General features: G+C 40.9%; 1 protein-coding gene across 2 annotated transcripts in view; it reads left to right on the top strand.

Moving 5' to 3' along the window:
* The window catches only part of LOC306842925 (cadherin-13-like), a 311,991-nt gene that overhangs the window by 273,155 nt on the left and 26,629 nt on the right, over positions 1-12,207 (top strand). For both annotated transcript variants that reach the window (XM_079374136.1, XM_079374137.1), the window contains exon 11: positions 2,074-2,216. In XM_079374136.1, the coding sequence (XP_079230262.1) occupies positions 2,074-2,216 (143 nt within the window). The remainder of the gene's footprint in view (positions 1-2,073; positions 2,217-12,207) is intronic.

The raw sequence follows: 12,207 nt of genomic DNA, 5'->3' as shown, positions 1-12,207 counted from the left end.
GTGCTTATGGACCGATGAGACAAAGATGAACCTTTATCTAAGTGATGGGAAAGCAAAAATGTGGAGAAAAAAAGGGAACTGCAAATAATCCGAAGCATACAGCCTCATCTGTAAAGCATGGTGGAGGTGGTGTCATGGCATGGGCATGCATGGCTGCCTCTAAAACAGGCCCTCTCAACTTTACTGATGACTTAATGTATGATTATAGTAGCAGAATGAATTTGGAAGGGTACAAAACCATCTTGCCTACCAATATTCAAGAAAATGCCACCAGATTCATTGGGAATTGCTTCATATTGCATCAGGACAATGACCCAAAACACCCTGCCAGTTCAGTCAAGGAATTTATAAGGGCAAAGAAATGGAAAGTCTTAAATTTCCCAAGTCAATCTCCAGATTTAAATCTGATTGAACATGAATTTCACCAGCTGAAGAGGAGAGTAAAGGCAGAAACTCCCCAAAACAAGCAACATTTGGAATTGGCTGCATTAAAGGCTGGGAAAAGTATTTCAAAGGATGAGACCAAGAGTCTGGTGATGTCTATGGGTCACAGACTCACTGCTGTGATTGTGCGCAAGGGATCTGCAACTAAATAATAGCTTTTAATCTTTTATATCTGCCTTATGTTCAACTGTCCCAATACTTATGCTCACATCAATGAGTGTGATGAACTCTAAAAGTGCCGTTCTTTTTATTTGGTAAAACATGTATGTGTTGAAACGGCTAATAATAAAATGTGACATTCTGTAGTTTTGTCTCATATTCATCTTTTAATCATATTTGTAAATGTCTTGACTCCACAGCCAAGAGAGCAATTTTTTCTTTACTGTTCCAATATTTATGGAGGGCACTGTATATCGCTGCAGCCCGGAGACCCCCAAGTGGGAGAGATTTACCTCCAAGTGGGAGGAACTTATGCCACAAGTAGGTTGGGGGAGGGTAGGTTTAGGGTTCAGTTTGAGGCATATTAGCAAGGCCCAACCCATTTGGAGCTGGCTCCGACCTCCGTTTATACCTATCTCGTTATTTCTGCATGCTTTTCCAGCATGTGTCTGAAACAATTGACCTGTCGGTAAGCCCACCCCCCCCCCCCCCCCCCCCCCCTTACTTACTGTTGCTGATTTTTGATCAAATGCAGGCTTGGCGAGCATAAGAGACGTTTTTGAACTTTTTGAACTGTAGTGTATGTGTAAAATTTTGTGCATGCATACTTTACAAATCTTAATCAAATAGTAAGTTTGTCTTGAATATAAACTTACTAAACTTATTATTATATGAAGATTCATGTGGTATATTGACACATCAAGTCCACTCTGTCTTCATTTTCCAGTTCTGTTTTTGCTTTAGTGAGCAACTGCGATTTTTATTTTTATTTTTTTGAAAGGGTGGAGGGAATCATTGTTGGTTGTGTGAATGCTTGTGTTCTTTTGGGAAAGGTATCTGAGTCGGCAAGAGGTTTCAGAAAAAAATAAATCCCCCTTCTCTGTTTTCAAAGTCTCTATTGGTTTCCTAAAAGCAGTAGAGCCGGAGAACTTGGCATTCCATTTAGTGTGTTTGTTTTTTATTTAGCCTGTAAATCATTGACTGAATTTCAGCACTACTGCAACTGCTTTTATGCAGGCGAACATGCTTAGGTGTTCTGGAGGTCATGCGCGAGATATCATCACATGGTTGCCCAATTACAAAACGGCTCATTACTCTTAGAGGTGTCGCTGCAGGTCATTTATCACTCCTACATGTTTCAGGGGCTCTTCTTGCTCCATTTCTTCTTATTTCACTTTCAACTGACCTTCTTTATAACCCATCACCACTCTGTAGTGCTAATGCATGAGGTCATGTTGCTGAATGGTTAAAAATCTGCTCTGGGAACCAAAAGGTTGTAGGCTTGAATGCCGCAAGGGGTAGTCCATGAACTTTCAGCATTGTGTTCTTAAGCAAGGTACTCGGGTAGTCTGAGGGTATTGCCCCTGTAAAAAGTGGTCAAATAAACTGAAAGAGATTTTGAAACTATAAAAGCAAGACTCATTTTAAAAGCTGCATGTGTAACTGTTAATGGTCATGTGTGCCTTTCAGGTTCACTGTATTGAGAGACCCAGCAGACTGGCTGATCGTGAACCCCTTCAAAGGCAACGTCACCACCAGAGCCATACTGGACCGTGAGTCTCCACACGTTCACAACAACCAGTACACCGCTCTCTTCATGGCCACAGATAACGGTAGGACTTTTTGCATGGGGCGTTATCCACTGAGGTCAAATGTGATATAATAACCTCTGATGTGAGGTAATGTGAGATGTGATTTAGTCACTCATCACTATGTTTATTACGTAACAAATCGCTCTTTCTGACATTTAGTGGGAAAATGTGGGAGATGAAGGTTAAAGAGCCTACATGCTGGGTCATATACAACCCTAAAATCTAAAGGAAATTAATACATTATAATTTGTAAATCAAATATATTTTTGTAATATAAATAAGTTTGTTGCAGTGTTTTTCCTTTACTTAGGATTTATATAGTCATTTTTCAAAGACGTAAATAAAGATTATTGGAGTACATTTTACACAAAATACAGTTTGTTTTTAAAAATGTTTAATTTGATGTGTTACTTGCCATGTCTTTGTAATTATTTTTGTAATTTCTACACACATATATATATACTGTGTGTGTGTGTGTGTGTGTGTGTGTGTGTGTGTGTGTGTGTGTGTGCATGTTTATGTGGTTTATGAGGACACAAATTTGTATAATGACATGGGTATGACAGCGGTATTACAATATGAAGGTGGTTTATGAGGACACTGCCTATGTTCCCGTAATTCAAAAGGCTTAAAAAACATACTAAATGGTGTTTTTTTGAAAATCTAAAAATGCGCAAAGTTTCCTGTGAGGGCTAAGTTTAGGTGTAGGGCAATAGCACACACAGTTTGTTCAGTATAAAAACCATTACGCCTATGGAAAGTCCCCATAAACCACAAAAACCAACATGTGTATGTGTGTGTGTGTGTGTATATATATATATATATATATATATATATATATACAAACACATTTCACTGTGGAAAATGTTATGATGTGCCCAAAAGAAGGCTGGCCAATGGACCAGCTACCTTCTTGTGCAAATAATTGGCACTAAACCTTGGATAGACATTGCAAATAGAAAGCGATTATTCTTTTATCTCCTCAAATGCCGTCGAAACTATGCCAGTATCACGGTGAGTTTTTTTCTAGGGTTCTTTATGCAAGTCATCAGCCATGCTTAAAACGGCTGAGGTGGTGTGGCCATGGATTATTCACTCGCAACAGGAAATTGCACGCTTCTGCAGGTCAGAGAACACAGTTTTTGCATTAGCTCTTTAGGTAGTATAGTAATTTCTCTCACTTGCCATAAACAACATTTAATTAACCTCTGAATGATTCACTTCTCAATGTCACATCATCTGACAGGGACACTCAGAGGTATTAGAAGAAGAAATGTTCCCCTTCTCTTTCTTTTCTCTCACCCTCTTTTGGTATGTTTGTTTGTCTGTAGAAGGAGGTTGGATGTGGCATTTGAAAGATGACAGATCCATTAAATGAAACAAGCCAATCAAAACACAGTTCAGAAGTGTCCATATTTACAGCTTTTCAATATGTAATTTCATACTGTGCAAATTCATATTCATACATGCTTTTAAGGGGGAATTGGTAAAGGCTGAATGCACTTTGCTCAGGCTGTGTTTGGAATAGCATACAACCATGCGACTCTTATTATTTTTGCAGTGTGCATACTAGGGATGCCACAATTCTCAATATAATATTGAACCGTTCGGTACGACATCCACGGTTCAATACGCGCTTGTGAATTGCGTTTTTTTTTCGGTTTTACGTTTAAATAATTTATGTGCGTTTTATTTCTCTCCGAATTGACTGTTTGTGTGTGCCTGTAAGTCTACGAGCTGAGATGAGGAAACTCCTTCCCGCGAGTAAATATTCAATCACTATGCTCTAAAGTTAGGGGGCACTTAACCATCATTCCACACTTTAACATGGCGAGCGGCGGTGAAGTGAGGCAAAAGTACGAGGAAGCGCCGGCGTCTTTCAAATCCGCGATGTGGAGACATTTCGGTTTTGCCGTTGAGTATAATGCCGAGGAAGAAAAAACGGTGAACAAAAAAATGACTGTGTGCAAGCATTGTTTTACACGTATAGCCTACTCAAACGGAAATACTTCCAACATGACTGCACATCTGTGGCGCCATCACCCAGCAATATCACTGTCTGAAGGCAGGATAGCAGAGAAGGTAATAAAGTCCTCCAAAAAACAACAATCCCTCGCTGAATCCTTCCAGCAAACATACCCAACTGGTTCCGAGAGACACATAAAAATAACAAAGGCAGTGGGGGTGTTCATTGCTAAAGATTTGCAGCCATTTTCGGTGATTGGAGATGCGGGCTTTTGTCATCTTATAAAAGCACTCGATCCACGTTACAGACTACTGTCTCGCAGTTTTTTCAGCACCGAGATAATTCCCGACCTCTATGAAAAGACACGCAACAATATTGTGTACGAATTGGCTAAAGCACAGAGCCTTGCTCTGACCATGCTTAAGTTTAATTAAGATGGTTTATTTATGTTTACTGAAGTACAAATATGTTTATTTGAAATGGTCAATTAATGTTTATTAACTTCACATGTATGTTTATTTTCAAAATGTAGGAATTTATGTGTTCCCCAGTGTGTACATGGGCTACCAGCAGCTCTAAGATTTCAGTGTTAATTTTTTTTTATTATACAATACACTAGGAACTAGTGTACTTTTCTTGGCTTTTAAGTAAAATAAAGGAGTATTGCAATAAATCGTTTTTATTTTTTCTCCTTAACCTCTTACTGTTCCTATTGCCTAAGTATAGAATAACAAAAAAAAAAACACTTATGTGTCAAGCCATCAGAACCGAACCAAACCGAACCGAAAACCGTGTTAAAAAACCGAGGTATGTATTGAACCGTAGGCTAACTGTATTGTTGCATCCCTAGTGCATACTGTGTGTGGGATGCAGTATGCAAATGTGCATGAAATGCAAGATTCAAATGGCCCACATTTGACCAAATGTGCAGCATACTGCACTGTATACCTTAATATAGTGTGTTTGAACTACCATTTTCAGTGAGAATAGTTTGCCACAACATTTTATTTATTTATTTATTCCTTTTAACATCTCTTTCTTGAATCGTTTTTGACTGGACTGCCAAATGTCGACATGAAACTGCAGTTACAACCTATTTTATGTCTATAATGTGCCATATTTCTGAGTGAAATACGATACAAGAAAATAAAAGTAGGATGGCAATTGATTTTATCTGTTGGTAATGCATTGATTTAGATGAAATTGTCAGCCTCAATAATTAACTGCAAACTCCATTACAAAAAAGTCGTAAGTTCACATTTATAATTTTATCAAATATTTCTGTTGCAAATAAATGCAGTTTTTTTATGAATTACAAACAACATTGACTTTATGAATGTCCTTTCTGTCTTTTGACCAAATTAATGCATCCTTGCTGAATAAAACTTCTTAAAATATATATATATATATATATATGTATGACTTTACATTATCCTTTACATATTTCATACTGAAATATAGCCTGCACTGTATACAGTATGCTAGCCTCACTCTATTTGTATCTCTTTCTTTCCTCCTTATTTTCTCTTCACATATAATTTAGTCAGCAAGGTATGGATGAGATGTATATCCAGCACTGTTGACTCTGAGCAGGTCTTCCTGTCATCACCACCTTCCCCAATTCACAGTCTTTCTCTCTCTCTCTCTCTCTCTCTCTGTTTCGCATGAGGGAATTGGGGAGTGTGAGAGATGTTGATTTTAGGCTAAATTGCTTTCTGTGATCGTGAGGAAGGCTAGATTGCAAGGCCAGAGAAATGCAAGTGGCTTCGTTTGCAATGGAAAGGATATCAAGGCAGGTTAACCAAAGTGCAAATAACATATAAGAATGGCACAGCTCAGACATCAATCTGAGTATATATGCAAATCCAAGTTTAACTTAAGATCGATAATGGTTTGATTTCATACTCGTAATAAGTTATTAATCATTGTTTGCTGAGGTTTTGAAAAGGTTACAGTGACTGCAGCTATGTGTCATTTTTCAGAGTTGTTATTTGCATTGAGATGTACTGTAGACATTTCAGATGCAGACCAGAGGCTTATTTCAATAAATGTCAAATGCCCAAAATAATGTTTGCTTTAGGGTGACTTGCTGCATTATTTTTCTATGTTTACTGGTTCAACTGACTTCACTTGAATCAGGTGGGAGGAGTTGCCTTGTTTTTAAGCACTGTTAAATGGTAGTTCACAAAAAAAAAAATCTGTATTCAGAGATATATATAGTTAGTATATATGTATGTATGTATGTCAATGTGTGTATGTGTATATATATATATATATATATATCTATATATATATATATATATTGCGAGGAGTCGGCTGCCTCCCCCCTTATTATCATCACCACCCCATCCCGTATTCGCCGCCCTTCACCAGGCTCCCGACGGGAGTGGGTGTGTGAGAGAGGAGGGGCGCTGAAACAGCCAGGGCTGGCGGCGTGTGATGAGGCGCACCTGATGTGAATAGAGCCTCATCACCGCCGCTGTTTAAATGCCGAGCTCGCCGCTCCTCGGGAGACCGGTCTCTTCCCCGTGCATGCACGTTGGTGTCCTCGTGGGTCCAGGAAGGGAGCGTTGAGAGGATTCCCGCACCGCCAAAGACGCGAGCTGCCGGACCCGCAGTCCGGATAGAGCCGAGCACCCGTGAGACGGCTGACGGGCCAGGATACCGGGCCATCGAATCCCCCGGAAGTGCCGAGGACGGACGTTGGACGAAGCCGCTCAGGAGAAGCCGCCGCCACTCGCGCCCTGGCCCCGAGAGGGGAGCGCGTGCCGCCACCGGACTCCGCCCCTTCCCTGGACCCTTCCCTTCCGAACACTGCCTCCCTTCACGAACCCCACAGCACGACGAGGACACCAGATCCCCTGTTTATTTTGGACACTTTTACCCCCTTTTGGACACTTTCTTTGATTATTTTGTTTAATAAAAACCTCTCCGAGGCCTGACGCCACACCCACTGTGTCTGTCCTTTGCTCCTCCCGCCACTATCTATATATATATATATATATATATATATATATATATATATATATATATATATATGTATGTATATGTGTGTCACGGATCGGTCTGTCCCTCTCCAATCACTGTGCACACCCTCACCTGGGGCCCAACGTTTTGCTCCGGTTTCTGGGTTGAACGACATGTTTCCTGGAAACGGTGTGCAACGGGGTTTGAGATACGTTTTCTCTTGTTTGGTGGGTGTGTCAAAAATGTCAGCCCAATCAGCAGCAACATGTATATAAACCACGCGGTATTAAAGAGACAGATCGCACGATAGGTCCAAGTGAAGTCATTTAATATGTGTCCTCTGCAGCTCGGTGTGCAACAATTGAAGATATTAGAAGACAAGTTTGTCGTAAGAGTTTTATAGTAACATAGCATATCAACATAATGATGATGAATTTGTAAGTAAATGTAATTAACATCTAAATAAATTCACAAGAGCAAGTATATTGTTTGCACATGTTTATTTACATTACAGGCAAAATAACTGAAATAAGAGCACAAGTATAGATCTGGAACTTCTTTAAGTCTGTCTAAATATGTAGGAATTGCAATGTCTTCTGGTCCATATCCTTTCCTCAGGAAGGTGTGCTAGACACTGATACATATGTATATATTTAGCTATTGTATTGTGGAGTGACACTTTCATAAACTTTTCTATGCTCCTCTAATTATATAATGGTAAATATTACAATATCATAGCACAACAACAGTGATCAGCAATTATAGCCTAATACTCACAATAAAAATAATAAAGTCATATAGATCATAACACAGTCTCGGAGGTAAGAAGTGGATTATCCTTCACCTGAAATTTCTTTTCATCCTGAAATGCGAGGCAAATATTGGATCACAATAATTAGGAACCACAGTTTCCACAAATCCCTTCACTTGATTGGGATGTTCTCTTTTATTCTGGACAGCAAGGGCAGTGACTGTAACATCGAGCGTATTTTGCAGTATAAAAAGTTAATTTATACCGATTTAATCAGGCTGTGAAAATTCTTCATACACAGAGTGGCCTTCTCAGCTGCCATATTTGCAACACTTGCGTCATCAGAACAGGGTGTTCAACGCATCACATTTCCATTTAATAAACGTTTTGCACCGTTTTTTCGGGGCTGAATGCAGCCCTGGGTTCACCCAGTCGTTGATTGAGCACACCTGCACCTCATTTGGACACTCATCAGCACAGCAATAAAGATTCTCAACTCTCAGCACTCCAATGTCCGGTCTTGTTTGCACACATAGGACTCCTACTCTACACAAGACTATTATCACTAGTGAATTTCTTTCAAGTGTTATCTCATGTACTTACCTCCTGTGTTCTCTCCAGTGTGTTCTCTTCGTCTTCGTCCTGCATCCTCTCCTGGTCCTCCTTGTCTCCGATCAAGACACTAGTGTGCTCTCGCACTCCCTCCATCCACTACCTTCAGATCCTGTAAAGACAAGCCATACCTTCACTTTCATCATCAAGAAATCCAAAGTGTCATTGTCCTGGTTACTCACCTGATTCCCCTGCTCTTACTGCTGTGTTTTTCAATAAACCTACTAACCGTCTTCTCTGTGTCCTGGGTTATACTTACGTTACAGAAGACCGGACCATAACCGAACACACAGATTATGGACACCATCTCCTCGCACCCAGAAAACACACTCCTCACGATAATGCAGGATGATCGCCCCATCGAGGTCTATTTTGAGGAGTTCCTCCAGCTCGCCCACAAGGTGAAGTGGAATGATGGAACATTGAAGGTAGTCTTCTGGAGTGGCCTGAATAATTTTATATATCTCCACACACCAGCTGCTACAACCCCTGGCTCTCTGGTGCAATACATCAACCATGTGCTTATCCTGGCGGGTTCGTCCTTTTATAGTGGAGGAAATTCTCGACGGCTCCGTGGATATCCTTGTCAACAGCCGGCAACCGCTGCTCCCACAAGCCTGCAGCTGTTCACAGTTCCCTCAAGCCAATCACCGCCCGCTGCGAAGTCTGTGCCGCCGCCAGCGGCAAAAATTATGCCGCTGCTATTTGCGGGTGAATCAAGGTCGCCGTACGCTGCACATACAGGCCCTTCGGCTCCAGCCCTGGAGCTTCTGGATGTGGCTCTAACCCCTGAATTTTCAGCTCCTGTCCTCTCCCCAGAGCCCGCTCCTCACAAGCACCCTCCAGAGCCCGCTCCTCGCAAAAGGCCTCCAGTGCCAACTCCTCGTATGAGCCCTCCTATGAATCCGCTGGTCCCGTCCAGCCCTCCTTCATCTCTGCTGGTCCCGTCCAGCCCTCCTTTGTCTCCGCTGGTCCCGTCCAGCCCTCCTTCATCTCTGCTGGTCCCGTCCAGCCCTCCTTCATCTCTGCTGGTCCCGTCCAGCCCTCCTTTGTCTCCGCTGGTCACGTCCAGCTCTCTGTCGTCTCCGCTGGTTCCGTCCAGCTCCGTGCTTCCAGAGTGCCCCCAAGAGCCCGCGCTTCCAGAGTGCCCCCAAGAGTTCGTGCTTCCAGAGCGCCCACCAGAGCCTTTTCCTCCAGAACGCCCCCCTAGAGTGGACTTCCCCAAGAAAAAATTTTTCGGGGGGCCATATAGTCACTGCCTGTGTGGTCGGGCCATGACCACAGAGTCCCTTGATCCACCGTGGCTCCCCGAGTCTCCAGTCCCGCCATGGCCGTCTAAGCTCCCGGATCCGCCATGGCCGTCCGAGTTTCCTGATCCGCCATGGCCTCCCGAGTCCCCGGATCCGCCCTGGAGGCTTCCCTTGTCTCCTCCCTGTCCTGGCCCTGCTCCAGCCTCCAGAGCTGGTCTCCACTACAGCACTACATTTGATCCAGTTCACAAAACCAGTCTAAATGATTTAGTTTTTGAGTTCAACTCAAAGATACGAAGATAATCACAGAATAATGACTTAAAATTATCCGAAGTTATTGTGCGGCTTTAGAAGACCTTGAATAGAACACACAAGACTTTTAAACCACTTTTATAATACTTCTGTGTTGCTTTTATTGTTATGTTAGAGATTTGACCCACAAGTCCTTATTCACTTTCACTATATGTAAAATAGTGACCATTGTTTTTCTTCAAAAATTTACCTTTTGTATTTCACATAACAAAAAGTCATGCATGTTCAGAACAACATGAGAGTGAGTGAATGATGAAAAAAATAATTTTTTTGAGGAATTATCCCTTTCAATTTCTCTGAGTTAAAGTCAATAGAAAAGCTTGTCTTCCAGACACTCATGTTGGTTGATGCAAATCTCTCAGTCTAATATTTGACTTTGATATATATTATGCGGTGAGGCTTTGTATCAGCGCTTCAAACACAGTGCTAACATTATGCTTTCCTCCTTTTGTGTGGCAGTACAGATGTGTGTACAGTGTTGAATTTCACATCGCCCATGTTTCCCTGGTATCCCAGGCAGATCTAGTCTATCACAGACTCCCTATTCCTTGACAATCTGTCCAATGATTGCATGACATTAAAGTCACAGTGGTCACTAACAGGCTATTGATCTAGACTGGAGTCCCATGTCTTTATTTCAAGGGCTCAGATGAGTGTTGCCTCTCTCTCTCTGTCTGACCGCTGACCACAGAGATTGAACAAGAATGATAGAAGGGAGAGGGAAAATGAGAAGATGCTGAACAGATAGAGGAGAGTGTAGATAAGACAGGGTGGAGAGTTGATAGTCTGTGTGCGCTTGTAAACTATTTTCTATCCTGGTGTGTTTACACATATGACTGCATTAAAAGAATAGATCACTCAAATTACTAAGATAATTTTCTCACCCTATATCATTACAACCCCGTATTAATATATCTTTCTTCTGTAAAGCGCAACAATATATAATACACACACACACACACACACACAAAAGGCCTGTATACCAATATTTTTTCTTATTATTTTGACATTGAGAAAATATGAACAGCTCTAATAATGTGGGTTTGCAGGAATGGTGCTTAGAATGTGTGGGAAGAAAATCCTTTTAGGTCCAGAACATAGACTAAAATTCTGTGGTAGCGGTATGGAAAAATCAGTCTTACCAACCTCTAACCTGCAGTTGAAATAAATGGATCCATTTTGCAGCTCCCAGTGTGTGAAGTTGCATACTCACTGGAGTGGTGGGGAGCTGCTGAAGTGCAACACTTTTCTGAGCCTGGTGGGCTCAGTCTTGTCTGTCAGCCTGAGGTTAATGATTCAAGTCCTTACAACACCTGCTGGAGCTCGGCTCAGAAGTGTGGAGCTGGAGGGGCTGCGCTATTTCAACATTGGCAGAGGGTCCGTCGTTTAGAGGGCCTAATCAGTTGTTTCGGTGTGAGACACAGGGAAATTTTTCTTGTTTCTTCATTCCCCACTGCGCCAGCAGATGTTCACCAATTCCATCACTCTTCGGGGAGGAGTGTGTGTGTGTGTGTGTGTGTAATCCGCCCACCATGTTTATGTCCTGTTTCCTATGGAAATTTGGTTAGCTGCATTAACTTGTGCTCATATTACTCTTTTCTTATGTTTATACAGCTCTTGCAGAATCTGTAAGATGTTTAGACAAATAAACCTGTATAATTTTGAAAAAAAAAAAAAGTTTTTTTTGAAAGATGCACACTAAGGCTGCATTTATTTGATTAAATATATATATATATATATATATATATATATATATATATATATATATATATATATATATATATATATATATATTATACACACACAATTTAAATGTTTTTATTCTAATATTTTTTAGAATGTAATTTATTCCTGTGACCGTAAAGCCACATTTTCAGCAGCCATTATTCTGGTCTTTAATGTCACATGATCCTTCAGAAATCATTCTAATATGCTAATGTGGTGCTCAGTTATTATTGTTATTCAGATATTATTAATAGTATTATCAGTTATTGCTGCTTATTTTTATTTTTTTATGTTTTTGGAGAAATTTCAGGATTCTTTGATGATTTGAAATATAAATATTTTGTAACATTATAAATGTCTTTACTGTTACCTTTTAATCAATTTAATGTGTTCTTCTGGAATGAACGATAGATTGACTGACTGACAGAC

The sequence above is a fragment of the Barbus barbus genome (assembly GCF_936440315.1).
Source record: "Barbus barbus genome assembly, chromosome: 23".
Taxonomy (NCBI): domain Eukaryota; kingdom Metazoa; phylum Chordata; class Actinopteri; order Cypriniformes; family Cyprinidae; genus Barbus; species Barbus barbus.
This window is presented reverse-complemented; position numbering and strand designations above follow the sequence as displayed.